Genomic DNA, 25,406 nt, shown 5'->3' with positions numbered 1-25,406 from the left:
CTCTGTGATGCTATCACTGGACCAAAATCTCAGAATTAGAGATTTATCAGTGGAATTTGCAGATGTTTCTGACTTTTTGACATGATAGTGAATTCCAACTCAAAATGTAGTATTTCTAACCAGAAATTGAATGTTCAAGCTGTTATTAACCATCCATAACGAATAATTCTCTATTTCTCTGTGACAGATTTACTCTTAGTGCACAGAAACACAGATTAACAGAATTATTAATGGAATTTGTACTTCTTAACAACTATACTGAATTTTTATAGCGAATTACATTTACCTGAATGATAGATGTAAAGTCAGAAGAGACACTGGTTGGTCTATATTACCTGTCTACACTGGTTTATCGCAGGATTGTTTTTGGCAATTCCCGTACTGACTTTGCATCATTATGAATTATAATGCAGGAAAAGTCGCTAGGGGTAATTTCAAAATGGTGTCATTACACATTTACAGGAGATTTATCTCTTATTGGAATCAGTGTAAAATGGACGGAGGATGTTTGATTACAGACAGTTTTATTTTAAGTGGATTTGTAACTGTGGATGGGATACCACAGATAGCCTTTTCTTTCAATCACTGGGTGCAACACCCAAGGACAAGATATCAGTCGCATCTTATCTTAACCAGACCACAGAAAATACTTTCTGTTAAAACCACTGATGTCAAAGACGTACTGCTTTTACTAAGAGACCAGTTTAACAGATTAGTTTGCAGACAGTACTATTATACAGTGAAATATGAAAGGCTATTTCAGATACAACCAGTACATGTTATATTGACTGAATAGATTAATTGTAATTTTAAATGTTTTCTCCTTGTTTTGACATATCCTTAAACTGGTATTCCTTGATATTAGACAGGCTTCACTGTAAAAGAACAGCTCTAACATGTTCACTGGTAATGATTAAAAAACCTCCTTAAATGCACCACACTGTTAAATGTGTAACACAAAGTCCAGGTGCCACATCTAAATATTAGCCCTAACGGGTAAAGCATCAATTCAAAAAGAACACACTGATGAGAGAGCTCAGGTTGATTAAATCTCAGTCTACTGCAAGGCTAACACATAGAGACAGACAACAATTCACACTCACATTCACACCTATAAAAAGTGAAGCTGATGATAAAAGTCTGTTGCATTGTTCAGAGTGGCCAGCAGATGGCGTCTGTTCTGGCTGCTAAAAGAGGTTAAACTGTATAAAAAGCAATGACCTTGTTTTTCACTAACCTTATTAAATATTTTCCTAATAAGGTCGAGATTTCTTCCATACAGCATGGTGTTCATGTTAATTATAGTCCAATTAAGGCAAAAACATACGATAAACAGGGCGTAGTTTTAGAGGTGGCTGCTACTTTGGTAATGAGAAGTTGCGACCTGCACAACCGTCGAACTGTCCATTAAGGGCGGGAATGTGTCCACGATTCTTCACTAAACTCTTTGAGCTGTCAGTCTGAATGTAGTTGGGTTGATGTTATGCTTTCCACACGCGCAAGTATGCAAAGGTCCGCTTAAGTCTGAGCGACCTAAATTTCGTCATCAAAGGCTCCAAGCGGACGTGCTCGCATCTCCCACCTTTTTTTGCAAATTCACTGACTCGTCCACGGACACACTACACCACGGTGCACCAACTACCCATGCACCCTTTGCAGCGAACTCCAAGTAGACTTGAAAAAGTATACGTGATAAAAAGACTCTATGGTCAGTTGCTCATGTCCACATCCACCAATTTCTGCCAAAGCATTTTTTTCCCTCTGTCACTTCCTGTTTTGTGTTTTCCCCGCCTCTCCTTGGCTTTTCTGCCACCTTTTGTACTGTGCATAATATAGTTCATTTCAGAGCAGTGAGGGAAGCTGATGAAATCACCACTGCAGCAAATCCTGAATGAAAAGCTGCTGGTTCTCCCGAACATGGCATGTGCCGTCACTGCAGATAGTAAAGCTAAGTAAATTAGGTTTCACTGTATCCTACAGGGCTGCATTTTTAAAAACACAAAAACCATTATGCAATCCTATAACTCACAGGCTGGCAGTGTACTCTGTGATACTGTAAATCACCTTACTGTAAAAAAGAAAAAAATAATCTGTTGCTCACTGTCACACTATGCTCTAATAAACAAAACTCATGTCCAGAAACTGACAATTCATTTACCAGGACAGACATGATCCTCAATCATCCTAATGGGCCACACAGAGCTTAACAGAACCTTTTACCCAGTTCACTGTACTGTATATACATGCACACCTGGCTTAAAAAAAGGGGGGGTGGCAGCTAAAGAGAGCGGTACCTGACTAAAGGGAAAGGCAGATAATTCCATTAGTGCCAAGTGGTGGGGAATTTTAGATGTGATCATCTGAAGGCAGCACTCAGGATCGCTTGTCATCAGTCTTCATATATGACACCACCACGGACAACACCGCTGAGTGCTTCATAAACAAGGGCACCACCACCCCCACCACCCTGCATCAAACAGGCATTTTCCAGATTAGCTAAATACCATAATGTAATATAGCACAAAGGGACTGGGATATGCATTCAGGCTTATATCAGCCCCTGTAAAAATAATCCATTTAAATACCTATGCAGACAATAGCTCTGTTAGACTAATTGATGCCATGTGCTTAAATGAATGGAGGCATTTGCCTGACCCTTAGGTGTTTCACAGGAAAAGAACATCCTGCTTGAAATGTCTTCATTTTCTCATAATTACGTAGCCAAACTAATGAATGTTTTTACTATAATTAAATTTTCGTTGTTCCATTATTGCTTAATCAGGAGAACAGCTTGGCAAGTAAATGCAATCCATCTCCAGGGAGGATTTTTGAACGATGTGTCACTATAACGCATCTGTCTTTTCTTTGGGGCATACACTCTTTTTTTTTTAATCTTCAAACAGGAAGTAGCAGAACATTTTCACACGGAATAAATCCAAAGCTATAAGAATATGATTAAGTGTCCATCTGATCCGGACTTGACTATGACCAAACAACTAGGGCTCCAGGCCATCTGGTCAACTGTTGGCCAATAAGTGCTGATCTGGAATCATTCTTATTTATTAGAATACAGGAGAAAAGCATTACATTAATGGCTTTCCAAGTTTTAGTCTTTTTTTTCTTTTTTTTGCAGTGGGAAGAAGAGACTAAGCACCTGTTACAAAAAAAAACACACATTCTCACACCCTTAAATGAACCCTACCTTATTGGGGACTGCAAGGTCTAACTTCTAACGTAAGGCTTTGCAAGGTTGGCTCAAAATTCACTAACACCATATCAGAAAAGTTGCTGGTTGCATCTTGTTAAAACAAACAACCGAAAAATATCAAGTCTAAATTTTGCAAAAAACCCACCAGTTTGTGTATCAGGGCATCAACCACTAACATATCATCTAAAAACAGACTAGCATCGCTAGGATGTTCAGACAACTTGGTGCTTGGGACTTTGAATGGTTTGTAGGTGTGATCTGCAAATGTAACATGGATGTTAAAGCTGAGCAGAGAAAATATCAGCTTCTTTGTTAAAATGACCTGACTGGTGGATTTCTGGAAACCACCCAGAGAGCAAATGGATGCATTCAAAGAGTTCACACTTTCCAAGTCCAAAGATTGCTCGTCAGATCAGGAGAGCGACCAGGCAGATGTTTTCCACATTTATGAGGTTATGCACTGTGAATTTCTATTGCACAGATCATCCAAGTGCCCAGGCATCTTAGTGACCATTGTGCCACTGTGACCCAGCACATGGTGAACTTTAAATGGGTTTTGAGGCCACAAAAACAAAATTCCATTCCTTTTGATGTTTTGACACACTGGGAGAAATCCAACACTCGCCACAGAGGTGCAGGTGGAAACAGGAAAAATGGGATTTCAACAGGAGCAGCACTGAAATCAATCCAGAGGTGCATGTGAAGATGACTCTAAGGGGGACATTGGCCTAATTTAAAATGAATCTGCCTCTGTGGGTAGGTGCACTCTGGTCTCTTCAGTCTGTCATTGGATTACATTATAAACAAGCTAAGTGAAGCTAATAGGCTAGCATGCAGCGTTCATTCAGTACACTGTGGCTGCTGTAGTTCCTTCCTTGAATATTTACATTTACATTTACATTTAATTAAATTTTTAAAAAAGGTTACATCTGTTTGTTTTTTTAAACTATCATTTCAAAACCTGACATTCTCTTTCCCCTCACCCCCCAACCGGTCACAGCAGATCACCATCCCTTCCTGTTAAACGTGAGTTCTTCCCTCCCGCCATTGCCAAATGCATGCTCATAGATGATTATCTGATTGTTGGACTCTAACATTGTAGGTGTTGCCCTTGCAATACAAAGTGCCTTGAGGAGGACTTTCAGATTATTATCCATCATGTTGAGTCTCTCTTTGAAAGTCGAAACAAAGATGGCGACCTGCCCACAGTCAAAACAGAAAACACAAGCATCAAAAGAAATTTTTTACCTTTTGTTATCTTTGCACTAAAATAGACCAGGGGTGTCAAATACGAGGCCCCAGGGCCAGAATCAGGCCTCCAGGGCCTTGTATGGAAAATATGGCGGACATAGATTTTGGACTTTTAACTATATTTTCATAAGTTTTACAGTGTTTATCTACTGATAAAGACCTCCACCATTACCATTCATTCTACACCAAAGCAAGAAATCAGCATGGAATCACAGAAAAGTTATTGTTTCTACTTTAGAAATTTCTGCTTTTTAGAGAAAAAAAGCATTTTCTTGGCAGTGAACTACCAGAACTTTGTCAGTAGTTTAATACAGGTGTTTATTTACGAATGACAGATTTTTTGCACTTAGTACTAGTGCTGGGCGACATGGAAAAAATATTTATCACGATATGAATTATTTTATATCACGATAACGATATATTTATAACGATATACCACCTGACCTGTGGTCATCTGGAAAGTATGCAGTCTGTAAACAGCGAGTGGAGAGGGTGCAGTCTTTGTTTTGAGTTACCGTAAAGCATGTTGCAAATCCGGGTGCACGTACAGCAGCACCATGTGTCAAAAACACAAGACGGAGTTTCTTTGCGAAAAATATCTTTTTTTTTATACTTTATTTTCTCTTGCATAAAGTTAAGAGTATGTATAGTGACAAGACAACACTAATATATTTGCCACAGGCTATTTAACCCTTTAAGACCTACCATAGAACCAAGTCCGCCAGAGCTTATCTTTACATTTTACATGCTGTAGTGCCATTTGTGGGAGCATTTCTAGTTGCTATACATCAATACAACTCTTATAGCCCAAATTTTAATAATATGTATGCATTAAGTCCATAGTAACTACATAAATTGCAAAAAAGTGCAACAAACTACAAAAAAATTGAAAATCGTTTTTGTTTTGTTTTTTACATGTATATATTATATATCTAGTTAGAGAAATTTCAGAGGCTTATCCCTCAAAACTGTAAATACAAAAAAGTTGCACAAAATAGTTTCCAACCATGAGAAATTTATTTTGAGTGTCTTCATAGTTTTATTTTTGAGATACACTAATTCTTATATACACTACAGGAAAAATGAAAATAAATAAATGCAAATTTGCAAAAACACAGCATGTGCATCAAAATAAACTATTTCCAACAGTGTAATTTGACTTCTAAGCATCCCAGAAACGATACAGAAAAGCATAAAGTCAAACATGACTTTTAAAAACACCAACATAGGCTTTGAAGCTACAAAACTACCTTTTCCGCGAAAATGACATCACTGGCGGACATGCAATAGTTCGCGCTGAGTTATATTCCAACGTAGGAAGTGTTGTGAACAGCTGATCGGATCGGCAAAGCCTGTTTCTGGAATATTATGTTTTTGTTGCTGCAAGTCTGGAATATTATGTTTTTGCTGCTGGAAGTGCTTTTTATGCAATTTTTGCAAAGCTATATGTGGAAGGAAACCGTGACCTCGGGCAAGCTAATGGAATAAGATGTAAGTACAACTCCTACGGTTTCATATGCAAAAAAAAAAATATTGCTACCTTACGTGGTTCCAGTTCTACAGGGATTTAAAAATAGTTAGGCAAAACGGAGTGTGCCTGCTCCGACCGGTTGTAAAGGGTTAATTATATATTTTATGTAATAATTTATAAAATTAGGGTTAGAAACGATAGAAGACAAATGGCACGATAGACACTTTTCTATCGTCCACACGATATATATCGTCATATCGCCCAGCACTACTTAGTACAGCAGCATTTACTGAGATGTACTGCTGAAATTGCACTTCTTTTTATATTAAATGGGATTAAATGCGTAGTTAAGCATCTTTACACCGACAGAAAGGGGACTTTCTTTGGTTCGGCCCACTTAAGATCAAAGTGGGCTGCATGAGGCCCACAATGTAAAATGAGTTTGACATCAATGAGACAGACAAAAGACTGTTAACCCTTTTTTATTTTTAAGCTACTGACCATGGGCGGGCAGCTCATTTTACAAGCACTCTTTAACTGGCACTAACTCCAGTACTGTTTGTGCTAGAGTCAAAAATTAAATGTTTTGGGAAAGAAGAGAAGGCGAGCTTTACAGTGATATTCGTTGCATCATGGTAGCACAAAACATTCACGAGGTATGTTTATCTGAACACAGACAGAAAAATCAGCTCTTTTACCATGTGCGTCTCAGATTACTGTAACTCCTCAACACTTTTGAGAGAAAATTCTAATTGTTCCTGAAAGAGCAGAATTATTTTGTAATTTTACAGCCAAAATTACAAAAAAATAAATTAAATTTAAAAAAGTAACGGGGACCTGTAAGACACCTAGGTGATGAGGGCAGAAAAGGTTTCTCGTGATGCCTTCAGAACAACGGTAAATGTTGTTCTGAAGCGTTGTTCAAAGACCCTTTTAAATGCCATGGGTCCAAACTGGGGCTAGAGCCAGTGTAACGAGAACTGGTGTTATAGTAAATTTATGGTGCTCCAAACCAAAGCACTGAAATATTTAAATTTCCACTCCCATAATCCAACATGATCTGGCTATGATTACTTTAAGTCTTTGCCCTTGATTTGACAACATTAGTTTATGTCAGAGAAATGACTCCATGTGTCATCTCTAATTGAAATGCCATAAAGGTTGAATGAGGCCTATTGAGTGGGTAGTTTCTCCTCTTTCCCAGCCCTGCCGCTATCTCCAGTGATCTCATCGGATCTGCTCCCTGGACACTCAAAAACAATATGGAAGCGCTGCCGTGCACTGCAGCAGCTAGCCTCCCCTCTCTCCTCTCCCTGACTCATTACCATTCTGCTCAGGGATCGGCCCATTCATAAAAGGGGGCGTCGTGGAGTGGGCCAGGCATCTTGAAGGGACAAAACCTCTCCAAGGTCAGCATTCACAACCACCGCAGGAAGGCACAATGGCGGAAATCGCTCGCTAGTGCGTCCATCCGTGGCTTTATTGCAACCTAGACAGGCGAACAATGCAATGCACCGCAACAGTCTCTCATTCGTCAATGCACAGGAGGCTCAGTAAGACTGTAACAGACTCACACGCACCGTGTTGGCTAATATGAATAATAAATAATGGCTAATAAAGCATGTGTGATCACAGGATATTCATGCAGATGAGTTAAAGCACATTAACACTGTAACATAAGGGAGAGATCTGTGGATAAGAGAGTCTGTATCTATGTCTTGCTGTCAAGTAGGAGGTTCTGTGGGCTGAGCGAGAGAGCGAGTCAGAGCTGCAGCAGCACCCGTATGTGAGCCACTTCCACTCCGAGAGCCGTCATAATCACTGCTGGTTTGATGTATACGCACAGAGTCACCGCTACACAAAGAATCCATCTGTAAGCTGATTTCAAAATAAAGCCAACACAGTGAGGGATCTGCACAGTGATACTGGCCCTTTCCTGATGAAAGGATAACGATTTTTCACAGAAAATTAGGTGACAGTTGATGCACTGTCTAGCTGGAGTTTGCCCCCCTTTTCCCATATTTCTGTAAAATCTTATTTTGTACAAAATAAGACAATTCAAGAGACAGCCTTAATTATCACATTTCTTAAAGACTAAATGAGTAATTCATTAGAAGAGAAAATAATAAACACAGTAATGAATAGCTCCTTTTTATCCACAGATGTCTTGGTGTCCCAGCCATCCTCGGTAGGCAGCAAATCATCTTTTTTGCCAGTTCCAGGGGTCATTTGTTCAAGAAAGGCTCCACTTTGCACAGTAAAATGCAGCAAATAAATACATCAAATTCGACTGAAATGGTAGTTACTCCTAAATAATAAATGCCAACGGGAACAAAACAAATAATTTAAACTTGTATTTACAGTTTCCACCTACTTTATTTTCACCAGTCTCGCTTCAGCTCAGTGTGAGAGTCTTAACTTTGCATGCTGCTGTCGTTTAGGCAAGCTAGTTTGTCTTTTCTGTGCTTTCACATGATGCACAAACATGTGAGTGAGGCAGAGTAAGAGAAGCCAATGGTAGAGGCACCGACGGAGCCTTTCATTCATGCTGACTCACATGACCACATTTAGTGGTTAAGTCAGATTCTGCTGCAAACATACAACGATCCTCTGCTTTACCTTCACTATACAATGCTAGTGCTAGCAATCCGTTATCACCCATACCCAATTGAGATTTTTGGATTGGGTTCAGAATATCCTTTCCAAATATCAGCATTCTTAGTCCATGTGTCCATTTGTTAACCAGTTATCCAACTAAAGCAGAGGCAGTAGTCAGTCAGCATTTTTGCTTTGCTGTCACCATCTTCTTATTTTGAAACCGGACCTGACAACTGAGTGGGGTGGATCTGACTGTGAAACTCAGAGACACTGCACAGTCACTGGCTAAAAGACTTTTGACTGGCAAGTTGTTGGCTATTCAGCATAACATTAATAACCCTCCATTCTGACTCTGAGGATTTAGAAAATAAATCAAGTTTTATTCAATATGACCTGAAACTAGCGATTGAGCACTAGGTAGGGAATATTTGGACGGCCCCTGTTCACCATTAAAAAGAATGCAGTCTTAAAGCACTCCCACGATGGCTTCACTTTCAGAACAGGAATCTACATCCATCTGTTACACTGTATTAGATCCCGATCGATATATGATTTTTAATCCCAATATTTTGTGATTATAACTCAGATATGTCAGTATATTGGCTAACATTTGTTTTTCTTTCAGATGCACAAAAATTAAACAGATTTCCCTGCATATAAATGTAATTATTTATATACTCATTTACGCTCTGCCTGGATCAGCTGGTTGTGTTTGTCCAAACATATGTGTTGCTAACAGGAGTGCCTCTGGTGGACAAACTATGCAAAGTCAATACTCATAACATAGCTGAAGGGTGTTTCTCCTGTCACTTCTTTAATTTTCATGTATTCACTGGTGTAAATGCAGATACCAATAAACTGGCAAATAGCTAATATCAGCTAATATTATTGGCCTGCAGAGAAATTGGTCTGGTTTAGGGCTGACACAGAGACACAGCTGACCAGATACTTTCACAACCATGCCTGCAATCAAGAGAAATAGTATGATAAAGAACATGCAACATGGATCATTCTCAATTGAGCAAGCTAATTATGAAAAACAACAACTAATATAGATGGGACAGTCTTTACAGGACAATTTAATCTTAAAATCAGATGACTGTGTGAGGAGGAGAAGTCCATCCAGCACATAGTAAAGTAAAAGTATCACACTGGTTTTATATTCAACTGTAATGAGATTTTGCTGATTTCTTCTTCAAAATGTAGCGCATAAGCCTTTTCCAAACCCTAACAGGAAAACACATTACTTCACTGAGCTCCATCTGTGTTTAGGTTTAGTTTCAAGGCCCCCCATCTGAGAGCTGATATCCTTGTTGTTACACATCATTTGCTGCACAATTGCATAGATGTCCATGTTGTAGGTTGAGAGATAACAGATGAGGCGGCTGATACTCTAACACTGGTCTCTTTATAAACTGTACATGCCCTCTCTGAAACACACGTTTGTTCCCAGGTCGAATGGCACAATCAGACAGGTTCAGATAATAACGTGATGTCTTCACTGAGCTCAGCAGCTGCCCTATTTTGGTCAGAGGAGCTGCCCACTATCAAATGAAGGACGTGTGAACATGCAGCGCTAGGCTCAAATCAATAGGGATCAACCTCTTGATATCGCTGCCACCCGTCCCTCTGGCTCAAAACGGGCTGAGATCAATGCAGATGTGTGCGGTTGACAAGGATGTAAAGAGCGAGGATGCTGTGGATGCTGTCCTCCTTTCCATTTGCACACAACACCGGCTAAGATTAGACTTTCAATCGGACCTGAAGGGAGGGGCGGAGGACATGAGTTTGTGGCAGGACTGGTCAGGGATTGTGTTCCGAAATGATGTGGTGTAGTACAAAAAGCATCCAAATAACCAGCAGCAACAGAGCAATAACAGAAGCACTAGTACAAGCAGGAAAAGTTTTTTACTTCCAGAGACTCTGTGATTACTTTCCATGCAGGTGCCGAGAGTTCTGCCTTTCAAATCCACAAATGAGTAAAATTACCCAGGAGGAACAACGGTGCAGACACCTGCACCGTTAATTCATTATTCTTCCCGAAGCATATTTCCCAGCGATTCAGTAAAAAACAGCAGATACTTTTGTGTCGTTGCGTCAAGAACTGAGAAAATTTTGAAGATGCAGAGGTCCAAATTAAGATGAGATCAGCCTAAGGGCTTTTTTATTGAGGGCCTCCTCAAGAAAATTTGATTTCATTTATCACTTACACATTTTTGCATCTTTTTGGTTGATTATGATTACAGTAATAATACAAAACACAAACAGGCTACTGAGTAGGTGTAACTAGCCAGCTGACTGAGTTATTGTTGTGAGCTGATAAGGCTCAATAATAAAAGATAATAAAAACTTTTCTACTGCAGATGTGTGAAGCGCATGACTTTATGGTTTCCAGGTAAAAACATCTGTTAACATTACCAAGGCCTCAAAAAGTAACACATCACGCCACAATCTGAAGAAGCTGAGGAACAAAGTGTGTGACATCTATCAGTTTGGAAAGGGTTACAAAGCCACTTTGGGACTCGAGCAAACCACAGATGGAGCCACAAATCCACAAATGGAAAAAACTTGGATTAGTGGCTAACTTTTTCAGGAGTGACCGATCTCCAATTACTCCAAGGACTCTGCGACGACTCATCTAACGCAAGGCTTGTCTCACATTTTAGACGTTTGGAGAAAATATTCCATAAACTTTTTGGAAGGTTTGAGTCCTGTTGCATCTGGTAAAAAGCTAACACAGCATTTCATAGAAACAACATCAGACCAACGGGGGGGGGGGGGGGCTGAAGCCTATTCTAGCTGTCTTTGGGTGAGAGGCAGGGTACACGCCACCAGTCTGTCACAGCACTAACACATAGAGACAGACAGCCATTCGCATTCAGAGTCACACCTCTGGGCAGTTTTGAATGACCAGTTAACCTAACCCCACTACCTGCTTGTCTTTAGTCTGTGGGAGGAAACCAGAGTACCCAGAGAAAACCCACGCAATCACAGGGAGAACGTGCAAAGTCCACACAGAAAGACCCCGGCCTGATGGTGGAGCACTGGTTTAGCTTCAGCTCAATGAGATGAGCAGGTGTTCTAAGAGAAGGATGCAGAGGCCTAGTTTCCTATGGGATTAATAAAGTATAGATTATTATTATGAACTGAACTCAGGACCTTCTTGCTGTGAGGCAACAGTGCTAACCACCGTGCTGCCCGGTGGATATATTATTATGGTTCATAATTGCTTTCACTTCCAGCTCTGTTCAACTTAATACATTAAAACTACCTGAAAAGCAGTATTTATTTGTATTAAAGAATTCTTAATGGAGCATTATTTGGGTGAATACAATGCATCATTTTACTTACGTTTCTGACTTAAACTATGGACTTGGATGCAGGCTCATCATTTCTGGTGGGAGATCACAGAGATGAAGAATAAAAACATATAAAAGCTGGAAATGAAGATAATAGAGCCCTTCTGAGAGGTGTGCAGCCCCACTGGGATGCTTCCTATTTTGCTCAGTTGGAATACAAATCCTTTCATTACAAACAACAAAACATCAGGATTCTGAATCAAACCATGCATCCTATCATTATGTTAGTATATTTTAAGCAAAAATGCCAACATTTACCGTTTAAAGTCCCAGTTTAACGTCCCCTGTGTGGCTATAAAGGTGAAAAACAACTTCTAAACAACTTCTAGGCTGTGATCAGCTGACCTGTGACACTACTGCAATATTCACTGCTCTTTGTGCATTCAGCCAGCTGCATTCAACAAGAATCACACACTATATTGCTGATTTTTTGATTCATAAGCTCCATAAAAACTGGGTGAATCTAATTAACACCATCACCTTAAATATAAGTTAGTGTCTGCTACCCTTGACGTAGCCTAGCATTGACCTGAGCACCACAGCCAGCTCTATATCAGTAAATACAGTAAATTTCTCCACAGTACTGCAAACTAACCTGCACAAAACTGCCCGGTACAGTATTTCCATGCAACCTTTGCAAAACTCCAGCTTAGTATGAGTTTGTATAATAATTCCACAACACATCTGAATTTAATATCTCCAAAGTGAAATAATACGTTGCTTGTAAGCTTTCATTTTCCAGTTTATCAAACTTCACTTGCTGTGACTCCATAAGCTTTGAAAATAATCTCCTCTTCCTCTCCTGGCTTTCTTGCATCTTTATCTCTTAGAGTGGAGCACACTAACGTTTTGAGCAGATGCACTGTGCAGAAAGAGTTTGTGTGTTTGGTGATTTATTTGTTGAGCTGTTTGAAATGTTACATTTGAAATGACCTGCCACTTAAGAAAACACTAATCCATTAATGCTTGCTCCTCTTCTATATTCCAGGCTACATGTGGAACACCACAACTCCAGCTTTATTTACATCTGCCCCATGAAGGGATCGCAGAGATGAGAAGGGGGAAAAAGTGTGTAACCGTGCTGTAGGTAATATTTTCTTATTACTGAGCAAGTAACTCCATGCAACTGGAAATAAGGCCAGGCTCATTAAAATGAACGCATTCAACAGCAATTTGCATCTCTTTAACGTTCGAGCCAACTTTAGCCTCTGGATCAAGGCCTGAAAAGTGAAGCCATTGTGAAAGTGCCTAAAAAAGCCATCTATGTCCACTGTGAACGACCATCTTTGAACAGAGGAGGTGGCTTACGACACCAACCGTCTGCCATCTATAATCCAGTTTTGAGATCCCTTCCCAGACGGCTTAACGCCCACTCACATCCACGGCCATTTGACCTCACTAAATCACATGATAGGGTGGGGCTAGGTTTCACAATGGGTTCACCTGAAACCTTGACTGATTGTGATCTACACCAGTTTTCACAACCTGGCTCGTGTGATTAGGCAGAGGATCAATAGGGGGTCCATGACCCTCATGGGGACACTCCCATAGGGCTTAAAATCAGGGACTCTCTACCAGTTGCTCTTAGAACTGAAGAAGCTTCTCAGATGAAATGTCTTCAAGAAACTTCAATGCTTTTCTTTCCAAGCTCCTTAGACTGCCTAAAGCCAGCATTGTTATTACAAAAAGTTGTATAGATGTTTACAGTGAAACGTTTATGGGCTCAGACAGAAGTTTGCAGTCTTACTGACTACAACATGATGCTTGTTAGGACAGTGGGTCAAAGGGGACGATAAAGCATTAAAGGTCTTTAGCCCCTCCTTGTGTCTTCGTGTAAGGAGAATTCAAATTTGATTATAGAGCAGGGCAATATGGCCAAAAATATTTATCACAATATATATTTGAAAATTGGCGATAACGATATAACTGACGATATCATTGACGCAAGACAAAATACTTTACAACTTCACAACTTTATTAGTGCAAAAAAAAAATCCCATCAATGTATTTTCACTTAAACAAGCAGCTGTTTTTTTTATGTGCATTAAAGCTATATACAAATTTAACAGTGCAAATGCAAATTCCTTGCTGACAATTTAACCGAAAAGGTATTTCCAGTGGAAATTGGCCGACATATCCTCAGCATAACCATGTATAATATCCACAAAACGTAAAAAGAGGTTATACACACACAATACGGTAATATTATGTTGATGCACAGTACGTATCACTCCGCGAGGCTCCTGCCTACGATAGCCGTAATGCTCCGACAATCCATCAAGCGGTGCGGCTTCGTAGCTTATCAAAGTCGTACTAAAACATTTGACAGATTTTCGAGCGCCGTGTACCACATAAAATCAGTTCAAGGTTAGAAAGCACAACCAGAATTCATACATAAGGCACACGGGATTATAAGGGGCACTGTTGATTTTTCAGAAAATCAAAGGATTGATTTTAAGTGTGCCGTATTTTTCGAAAAACATGGTAATAATGACGACCCACTTGCATGCTCTACCAGGCAATGGTAGATACACACCATGCAGATACCATGGAGTGTATCTGACGGATGAACTTGCACCATTTTTACAAACCAATTCTGGTTCATCCATTTCGCCCTTCTCATTCTCCGTCGGCGCCATGCCGCCCGAAATATCTCTAATCCATGAAAGATATTTGGAGCTTCTGAGCCTCTAAAGCAATGCCAATACAGAAGTGTTGCTAACCTGCAATCTTTTTTTTTAAATTACTTTTTATTTTGTTCTTTTTCGTATAAACAAAATTAAAAGAAAAAGGGAGGGAACTCAAAAGAAACAGACTAAACAGAATGAACAGAATCTGTGGGGCAAAGAAAAAAAAAAGGGCAGATTACACATTATGTTCAGATATCTCACAGAATTCCCTTATCTCATTCTCAGAGATGCAAAAAAAACCCCAAAAAACCCCACATATGTAACCATAACTGTCTCAGAGAGGAACTCCTGCCAGCCAGGGCATTCCCAAAGTAACGTCCAATCGACCCCATCCCAAAACACCATCCACCCCGCCCCTTACATCCACAGAAAGACAGCCAGACGGAGGCAGTCCTCTCCCAGACAGGTCCAGTTCCATCCCCAGTCAAAGCAAGTTTGACCCCAGAGGCGAGAAGCACAAAGTACCAGTCTGTCAGAGTCCAGCCATCCGCCTGCACCTCAAAGGGTCAAAAACAGAAGCAGCTTGAATTCGAGAAACCATTTCAGCAAAGAAGGGTCCATGCCTTATGGGGTTGAGTGGGTCTTATAGGCTATGCATTTTGTCCAATGTTTTCGGAATTTGTCGGATTTCAATCTCAAAGAGTAGGTCATTTTCTACATTATATATATTTCCTCAATTACATCGGTCCATTCTTCCAGTTTTAAGGGGTCACTTTTCAGCCAGTTTCTTGTTATTACCTTTTTGCTTGTCAGCAACATAATTTTAAACAAGTAACAGTACTCCTTTCTTATATTTTCCAATAGTCCAAAATACAATACTCGTGCCTCGCACAGCACATCATACCCAAACACTTTCCTCATTGTTACCGCAATACTTTCCCAGTAAGATGTGATATTTTTGCACTTCCAAAAAACCTGCGATCTTTTTAAAAGATCAAAAGTAAGAATGATGGCTGAAGATGAACTTCCTCAATCTGAACAAAAGCAAAACACAAACTTAGAGGAAACACTCTTAGCCGATTACTGTCATCCGGTTGCAAGGAACCTTGTTGTAATTTTTGACAGTGTGATAAACAGATTAGCTCTCTTGTTAAGATCAGCTTCTTTCAACTAATGCATGAATTATGCTTTAAATGGAAATTGTACTGTAATTGTGACATTGTGAAATTCCTTTTAACCCCACGCTGTAAACTTCCAAATAACCTCACGTGCACCTCCTGAGAAAGACGTCGATTTCCTGCAGAAGTCTAAATCAAGTTCAGGCTCCTCAGTGAGGTTACCTTTACCTACCCCGTGCCACGTGATTTTGAGAGAATAATCCATTCATTATCACTTCCAAGCAGCAGCTCACCTATACTGGCCTCCTTCCTCTGGCTTCCAGTCCATTTCAGGATCCAGTTTAAAATTTTATTGCTTGTTTTTAAGGATCTCAGTAGTTTGGCGCTCCCTTACTTAACAGAACTTTTGAAGGCGTACAATCCTGCAGGAGCACTGAGGCCTGTGATCTTTCTAGATGCAGGCTTGAAAGCAGAGGCGAGAGAGGCTTTTTTTCATGGTGGCTCCTAATCTTTGGAACAACTTATCTTTTCACATAAGAGCTGCCAAGTCTCTTAATCGTTTTAAAACACTTTTAAAAACCTATTTGTTCTCGCTTGCTTTCGGGTCTAGTTGAGCAGATTACTCTGGCTCTTCTTATGCAAACTGCTTTATTTAATTAATTTGTTTATATATCTATATAGATATATGTATATAGTGTATATATAGTGTATATTCTGTATACCTTTTACAGCACTTTGGTCAATTGATGTCATTTCAAATATGCCACAGAAATTAACTTTCTTGAGAATTCCTCTGCATTGAATAACAAGTCTGGTTTTTATAGAGATCTATGGTTACAATGAGTCTCTGGCTCCCTCAAACTGTGACCTCAGTATAGATTTTTCTGATGAGTTCACAGAGTCAATCTCTAGTTTCAACTCTTACTGAACATAGCATGATGTTCTTTTTTAAATACTGTCCAGAATCGAGTCACAGGGAGGCTGAAGTGTGTCCCAGCACCGGTAGGGAAGAAGGCAGGGTACACCCTGGACAGGTCGCCAGTCTCTCACAGGGCTAACACAGAGACAGACAACCAGTCTTCTCATTTTACCAGCTTTTACAAAACTTACTAAACCACCACTTTAAAAACAAGGCTCATAGCAAACCGTGAGTTTTGTGCACCTGCTTCCAGAGTAGGGAACACCCTAATTAATGTGACCCCTTGCCTTTGTTAGCTAACAGTCGTTTTCCAGTCAAATGCTTTCTGGAGAGCTTCACTGTTTCCTGTAAAACTCTGAGTGAGTCTGACATTTTGGTTCACGCTCGAGATGAAAAACAAAAAAAAACAAAAGCTGGAAAATACCGCTGCTCAGTGCATCTGCCCTGGTTTGTATGTTCCAAGCCCGCCCTGCTGTCAGGATGAATGGTGGGTTTTCACAGAGTCCGATGATGGAGGATCCCATTGTGAGGAACAGCACACTGGCTGTGTCTGCTGTGTGATGTTTCACCTCAGGCGAGAGGAATCAAAGCACCACCTGCGGACCACTGGAGTCACTCCTGCACAACAAACGCGACTCTACATGTCAAATATCCTCGCTCAAAATGTCAGAGACTGTCCTCTAGCAAACGCCTGCTGTACCTGTCTGCACTGTTAACCGTGCACCAGACAGTGAGTCAGGCCTCTGTTTGTTTAATGTTTTCACACTTTTCCATCTGAGCGGGCACACAAGTTGAACCGCTAAGTTTCTCCAAGGCAGGTAGCCATTAACTCAACAAGAGCTCGACATTATCCTTTGAGTCATGCTGCTCTTTCCGTACCATACGGAGGACTCGGGCAACCCTATAATCTAGAAGGTGACAGAGAAGGGTCATTGTTAAAGAAATTAGCAGCTTGACTAAATGACTGTTTTCCCTTCAAATGCCAAGAGGTGAGTGTGAAGAATGGGCCTGAAGACTGGCAGTGGATAAAACATGAAATCATGAGCAGGGCTTGAGTTCAGCAGGGGAGAAGAAAGAATGTCAGACATGGCGGCTGGAGTAAAATGCACAGCCGTCTCACACTTATGGCGGGAAACTTCAATAGTCCAGCAAGATCAGCTATTTATTTTCCTTTACACTATGACTCTACATTCTTATTTTTCTCCAGATATCATTTAGTCCAACTCATAGACCTAACAACCTCCTTAACACTCGTATTATCAATGACACCCACAGCCTGGCTGATGAAGCAAATATGGCAGGCTAGTCAACTAGCCTTTATACTCAGAAAAGATTTTGCTAGTGATAACCTTAGCTAGTGACATACAGTGAGTCTGCTGTAACTTATCTACACTGCACAAATCTGGTGATGGTTGGTTAGTAACACTAACTCAAAATAATGTGAAAAAGGACAGCCAAGATGCCAGATCAGCCCTGGGAGTTTGGATAAAACAGCTAGCTTTATCCACTCAAGACAGTATTTTTCCATGTGAGCAAGCACACTAGCTTTAGCTAACAATAGTCTGAAAAACAACAGCACTGAGTCGGTTCTGAGCCGAGAGAGAAACAAAAATTCTACATGAATGAAACACCCTGCTATTGTTGCTGTTGGTTTAGCCGGTTTGGTCAAACCGGTTTCATTAGATAAAACTGGCTTTCTTTTAGCTAATATTGGATAACTAGGGATAATCTTGGCAACTAATTTTTTACCTGAAAAAAACAATTAGGCTAACCGACTAGTCTTACACTAAGAAACAGTCAGATATAAAGTTCAATTTGAGAATAATTTAATGTCAAAAACTGTTTAAACAAAGGCATTTGAAACCATTAATATATGACTTCTTCAATAATGAACTATGCGACGTAACTGGCCCATTATGAGCGTTGTACATAATACTCCAAACAGACAGGGAAGAAGAAAAACCTAAAATAAACCGATGTTAAATATGATATGAAAAGATATTACTACAAAAGATTCTCTTGTATTACTGAAATATTTTTTGAAAAAATAAACAAAAAGTCAGGAGGCAACAGCCTCAGCTGGCTCCTTTCAATGTGGAGGACTACTCTACTCTGAGCATCTCCCGACTGACTGAACTCATCCTATCCCTGAGGGAGAGCCCATCCACCCTTAGGAAAAAGCTCATTTTCACCGCTTGTATCTGTGATCTCTAATAGTGTTAACAAAAAGATCCATTTATGGTGTTTCTCAAATTCAGTGCTCTATCTGGTGGCAGCTGGCTGCATAACATTTAGGACTGGCATCAATTCAAATGTTAACAATTAGATTTAACGACTAGTACGTCTGGTACCGACTACTGACAACAGCAACCATTAGTCGTTTAGTCAACTAGTTCTGCACTGTAGCTAACATTAGCTTGACTGCTAACACAGACTTGATACCCAACTTAGCAACTGATACTGTCAGTAGCACTTTGAAGCCAATTGTTGGCACTGCGAGTCAGCCATTTGTCACTCAGGTTAGTGGACTCTTTCTACACTACTATTAGCTAGTAATGCTCACTGTTGCTGGCATCAACAAAGAGGCAGTGCAGCAGGGCACTTAGTAATGAGCATAGGTTTTGCATCCTTTGGATGTTCAACCTTTGTAGAAAAGTCACTCCACTGGCTGTTAAGAGTCAAGAAAAGTATAATTTTACATAACTAAGTTATTACCCATTCACACATTGACAATGTGTGAATGGGTAAATTTTCACACATTATAAATTTTCAATGTACCCTGGTACATTGAAAATTTACCTAACATACATACAGAAATAGAAATAGTGGTTACAATTACTCCTAAAAGTGGTGGGAATGCAGACAGATTACTGTTAAAAAGAAGAGCATTTTGGATTCATACACTAGAAATTGAAGAATGAATGTTGAGCTGCTTCCTGTAGCCTATTATAATAACCGCCTACTGGGATTTCCATTTTATGGATGCCCCTTTCACAGATTAAATTTGATGCCATTCAATTTAAACATTGTGCATTTTGCTCATTGTATAGACGCGATTGGCTGCACAGGGTCAGAATGTTATTCTGTATATGATTTAGCATTTTTGTACATTTGTACATCTATTTATATAAATTGCTCATATATATTTTAATGAAAAGCTTCGTACTAATGTTTTTTTATGTACGTTTGCTATTGTTCCCTTTATTGTAAGTATTGTAAGAGTTTTAACTGCAGATGATTAAACTTGACTTTTTTTTTTTTCCTGGATCACATTCCAGTGTGTTTTACCTTGAGATGCTTGTTGTCACAAAATTGTGCATAGCCTTTGTTGATCCTCACGTGCAGTAAAAATGCATTAATTTTGTCCAGCTAAAAATACTAAGCAGAACAATAAATCCATTCAGTTTGTTCTTATATTGTCAAAAACTAGCCTCTGATACAGGCTTTGAGACTTGGAATTGATCTCTGTGCTACTTTTATCTTTTATCCAAAAAACACCCAAGGTGTCTTTAAGTGTCTTGCCCAGCAAAAAAACATCTATCATTTGCATTTTTTGTATGTATTTTTGTAGCTAATCCAAGTCTGTATCGAGATCCCACAAATACTCCAAATATAAAGAGACTTGTAACAGCAGACTGAATATGGAGCCTGGCTTTAAACACTGACAGCAAAACTGTCAAGAAAGAAAATAAATCCTGATCCACTGTTGTGCAGGAGATAAATTCAAGAGCAGTTGCCTCCAACGCCTTTCTGCACTCAAAGAATCAGAGTATTTATATGCAACAATATGCATTATCGAACCTAAAAAAGGCTGCTGTCTTTACCAGCATTAAGACATTCAATAGAACAGAGATATAAAGAAGAAAGTGAATCATAGTTTGCTGACTGCAAATGCACACAAAAGAGGGATTTGGTTTGCCTTTTCACGTTTCCTTCCCCTAGATCCTAGCTACTTTTTCCAAACTAGGCCCCGCTCCTGTGCATGCCACACATCGGGTTTGTATAAGCAGGCAGATGGCCTGGTTAGATTTTTCGCTTGACGCCTGTGCTTGTGTCTCTGCCGCTGGTTGGGTGAATGGAGGCCATCTGGGATTGGCCAGGGCTTCTGTGAATGGAGCCGGGGAGCGCCATTCAGCACTGTGGACAGCTCCATGGTGCTGAACCAACTGACTGTCAGAGGCAGCTCTTAACTGGGCACCCATTACAGCCCACATTAACCTCGCCGTGCTCTGTCAGGAGATGGTAAACGATCAAACACTGGAGCCAACGCGAGGCCGTTTGCTTGTGTGTGTGTGTGTGTGTGTGTGTGTGTGTGTGTGTGCGCGGATATGGAGATAAGCAAACAGCAGCGGGAAGGAGACTTCCGGCACATTAGGCAGGGAAACCACCTCTTGACTGTAATGAAACACTCTTGATATGGAGTGGGGCAGTGGTGGTGAACACCTGGCGGACTGCAGCAACACACAAGCACACACACGTGGATCCTAGAGTTGTTTGCATAAGGTGCCTGCCTCATTCCTGATCATTAAACTGTTAGAAGGCCATAAAACTGGAGTGTCAACTATGCGGCACAGTAGCCAAAACAGGCCCGAGGAAGGGTCCGATCTGGCCCAGCTTGATGGCTGGTACATAATTACTCCAATTTTTCGGTAAAATGAGCTGCTAAACATGCTGGCAACATCTGGAAATTTAAAGCACTTCTAGACTTCAAGTAGTAAAATACTGCTGTGTAGTTCCAAAGACTTATGCGATTTTGATTTCAACTGATTAACAGAACAGACAAAGACAACTTGGGCTGTTAGAAAACGCAGGACTCATTAAATGTGCGTTTCCTGGGGGGGGGCTAACAGGGAGGCCAGAAGACAATGATCAGCAGCGGACTGAGCCACCTGCTCAACCAGGTGAGCTACAAGGGCACTTGTACATTTAAAAGAGCAGACACATTTGGAGGGGGGGGGGTAAATTGGACCACTGCATTAAATTATCCAGTGGTCTTACTGAACCATATGCGGTCTTCGGTATTATGAAGCGCACAAGCTTGTAAAAGGGAGGACTGTGGGGATGGGGCGCACACACACACGAGTAGGGCCTCCATCTGCACATTAGCATGGGGCCTAAACACGATGAGGAGATGAATGAACATGAGGCCCGAAGCCGGGAGTCTCCTTGAATCTGTCATCCGTCTCCATGGCGACAAGAGGAGGAGGAGGAGGAGGACCACAAAACTGGCATCTATCCGGGCCCAAATCAACAGATGGCCACCACCACATCACCCCCCCTCTCCCCAACACCCTCCCACCCCATCCCTTTTGTTTGTTTGTTTGTTTTTCTCTCTTTTCTTGCCGGTTTTATTTGTTTGTTTGCAGCCTACCTTGCAGTGCGCCATGCACGTCCTCACCGAATATGCCCCCGGCTCGTATTTTTGAGTGAGGAGCTCAAAGTCCTCGTATTTCTCCTGGGCGTGCTGGTCGTAGCGCTGGTACGCCTGGACGCACAGACTGCAGCGGTTCGCGTCGCCGTCGCCGAGCGCGTCGAGGCTGCAGTTCAAATTGTCCGGACTCGTCGAGCCGTACAACAAATCCAGCAAGGAGTAGGAGTTACAAAAGGAAAGGTACAAATTGCTCATATTTACAGCCCGCGTCCCCTCTCTGTCGGAAAGGCCCCTGCACAACTCGTCGGCATCCAAGAAAGTAAAGCAGTCGTTAGATAAACTATCCCGGTGGCAAGTTTCGAGCCGCCACAAATGTTTGGTAGAGTTTCCTATAAAAATATCATCTGGGTTTCCTCTGAGGCTGCTGTGTGCTGAGTATGTCTGAGGTGACAAAGGGTGGGGGGATGCGAACTTGTCCCGGGTCCGGGCCAGCGTGGCCTCGGCGCAGAACCACAGGTGATCAGAGAGGAGGATGGTTAAGAACAAGAGGGATGCCAAGGACAGTCGCCATCTCTGCGCCCTCTCTGAGTCGGTGAATGGCTTTTGGTTGTCGCGGGGGGGCTCTAGCCAGATTTGGAAGCCGTCGTCATCTTCTTGCTGCCAACACGTCCCAGCACCCCTGGTCATATTTTGGGAACCGGCCGACTCCACCGTGGGGGCTCCTCTGCCGCAACAGTCATTGACGTCGGGTCCGCTTCGCGTTTTCCTCCCCTCAAGTGTCGGGCGGTGGGTTGTCCCGGCTTGCCTTTGCTATCAGCGGTAATTCCCATTAAAAGGAGCGTGGGTCGGGTGGGAAATCAAACGCTGGCGACCACGGGCCGCATCCTCCATGGCTGACCGGTGAAGCCGCTATCCTCCCGCCCGCCCGCCCCGAGCTCTCCTCCGCGCCGCGCCGCTCCGCTCCGCTCCTCTGCGTAGCCTCGACTCCGTTTTTAGAAACACTTCCCGACGCGTTTACGTTTCCCCCGGCCTCGGTCGTGCAGGGACAAAGGCGCTATCCTCTTCCAACATGGCGAAGCTGTATGCCTTTGTGTCGGCGGATGGGCCTACAGCCTGTGACAGACCTCTTTTTCTTTTTCAAGCCCTCACCATCCTCGGCTCGCTGCCGTTATCAAGTTGCCGCCATGTTCGCTAAGAGATGGTGTGTGTTTGCTGGAAGCTGGGTGAAGGCGGCGACGATAACGGGCGGCATTTCCGGTCACGCCGCTCAAAATAAAGGCTCGTTTTAGGCGCTCCGAGTGATTCGTTTTAACAGCTTTCCCGCTTTTTAGGAACGCCATGCTTCCAAAATGAGGGGTTTTTTGTTTTGTTTTTAAGGGTACTGATTTTTTTTTTTTAAGAAAATGTCTATAAATCAACACAATTTTTTTTTAAAAAAATCAAACAATAAATAAATTAATAAATTAAAACAAGAAATAAAGAAGTAAAATTAATTAAGAAAAAATAAAATCTTCTGCCTTGGATCCGCTTTAGATTTATTCTGGAAGCCTTCAACCACACATTCAAAACCCTCAGAAAATGTTAAACTACCAATACCCAACCTCTTTATTTAAATGAAATGAAGAAGGAAAAGAATGTTTCAAGCAAAATAATGAAAACCTAAAAAATCACACAATAATTTTAAAAGTTTAGCATTATGTAACAAACCAAGGCACAATCATATTGTCATTACTATCTTTATTATTATTACATTACAAATACAGAATATCACATTTAAACAAATTGAAACCTAGCTTGCGTTTTATTTTGTCGGTAATTTCGATTAACATCCGGTATGGTGCTACTTAATTAACGCGATTTGACGAAACATCTCCAGCTCTGACGTTATGCGCGCGCACCACAGTCGCCGCATCTCTCTGTGCAAGGGCGCATCAAGTCAAACAGACCGTGCTAAAATTTCACCAGAAATGTTAGAAGTGTGACTTCAGAATTAAAGTTCCGAAATAAACACTCTCTAAAAAAATATATATATATATATTGCTGGACATAAAATTCATAGAAATGTAACTAAATAAATATAAGTATAGGGACTTAGTATTTTATGTGTGAGTGTTGTGTATCAATTATAAGTCGTTCAGAAGCTTTTCTGAAAACTATTTTATTTCATATTGGACTGGACATTTTAGACAGGTTGGTGGTCACGTGGTTTTATCCTCTGACAAGAAACCGCTAACCTGTGTCCTAAGGCTAAACCACCAACAAACAACTCTAAATCCTACTAAAACACACAGTAAACAAATAATGAAAAAAGCTAACTGAACTTGATTGTAGCTTTTAATTCAGAATACCTTAATAACTGATCCTTTTTTGTCTAAACCTCTAACTTATTCATGACTTATTGGTGCTTTTGTTTATGCTCTACTTCACTAGAGTAGCTTTGCATGATTAAGTGTCAAAGCAAGTGGTTCATCTATTGTCTTGTAGCTCCTCTCCTGTAAGCCAACTTTCTTCTGATTGGCCACCCCTTGCAAACAGCAGGTCAGAACAGCAAACCTTCTGTGCTGACAGCTGTAGCTGTATGTGTGCTTGAGCTGACCATATTAGGGATCCACTTTCTATGACATCATACGGATGTGTCCACATTTTTTTTCTTCTTAATCAAACCACACAATACTCTGTGCTCTATAGTTTGTATTTACCCAGACCTATTTTAGCTGCTCCCTTATTCACAAGGATTCGCCCCAGTGCACATTTGATTGGGCAGACTTTTACACTGGATGCCTTGTCCAGACAACCCCCTCCCCAAGGCATTTGTGTCTCCTAATTTACCTACTAGCAGTCAAATGCCATCCTTAGGAAGCACCAAACAGAGCTTGATTTACTGCCGTGTTTGGCTGTTACTTTCACTGAGGGCAGGCCGTACTAATTGCAGACTCATACAAACCTTCCCTGCAGCCGTGAACCTGTGTTTGGTCTTATTACTAGCTCATTTACTTCCCCTGAGTGTGTGCAGTACTGGTGGTCCAGGAGCTGCTTCCAAACCATTTGTCTTCTGCTTTTGTCCTTGGTGCTGCTGCTGGTACCAGCTCTCCAAAAGCTGCAGCCAGCCTAATGAGAGCATTTATCCCATTAGGGACATCATATTTCAGCAATGCTGGATTTACAGCAGATGTTTGCATCTCCAGATCGTCGGGACTGATAATCTGCTCCTGTGAGTCCTTTTAGGGGACCAATGGCGGCACTTCGTACTCACAAAGCTGCACAAGAAAAAGAGCTGGTTGAGTACCTCTAATTAAAGCCTGTCACTCAAACGCTCACTCGGCATCACCTGGAAATAGTCCAGAGTGGGCGTTGGGTTACAGAGTGCACATTGAAGCGCATAATATTTTTTTAACTACTAATGAAGACAGTTTTTATCTCTTATTTTGACAAATTTGGCAGAAGACTTTGCTGAAAAAACATGCCTTAATCTTTATCAATG

The 25,406-nt window shown here is 41.1% G+C and overlaps 1 protein-coding gene across 1 annotated transcript in view; it reads right to left on the bottom strand.

The window, feature by feature from the left end:
• Window positions 1-23,179, bottom strand: part of nalf1a (NALCN channel auxiliary factor 1a) — a 57,445-nt gene extending 34,266 nt beyond the window's left edge. The window contains exon 1 of the mRNA XM_003440902.5: window positions 21,926-23,179. Coding sequence (XP_003440950.1) covers window positions 21,926-22,612 — 687 coding nt within the window. The 5' untranslated portion in view covers window positions 22,613-23,179. The remainder of the gene's footprint in view (window positions 1-21,925) is intronic.
• Between the last annotated feature and the right edge of the window lie 2,227 nt (window positions 23,180-25,406).

The sequence above is a fragment of the Oreochromis niloticus genome, linkage group LG23 (assembly GCF_001858045.2).
Source record: "Oreochromis niloticus isolate F11D_XX linkage group LG23, O_niloticus_UMD_NMBU, whole genome shotgun sequence".
In the NCBI taxonomy this organism is placed as follows: Eukaryota; Metazoa; Chordata; class Actinopteri; order Cichliformes; family Cichlidae; genus Oreochromis; species Oreochromis niloticus.
This window is presented reverse-complemented; position numbering and strand designations above follow the sequence as displayed.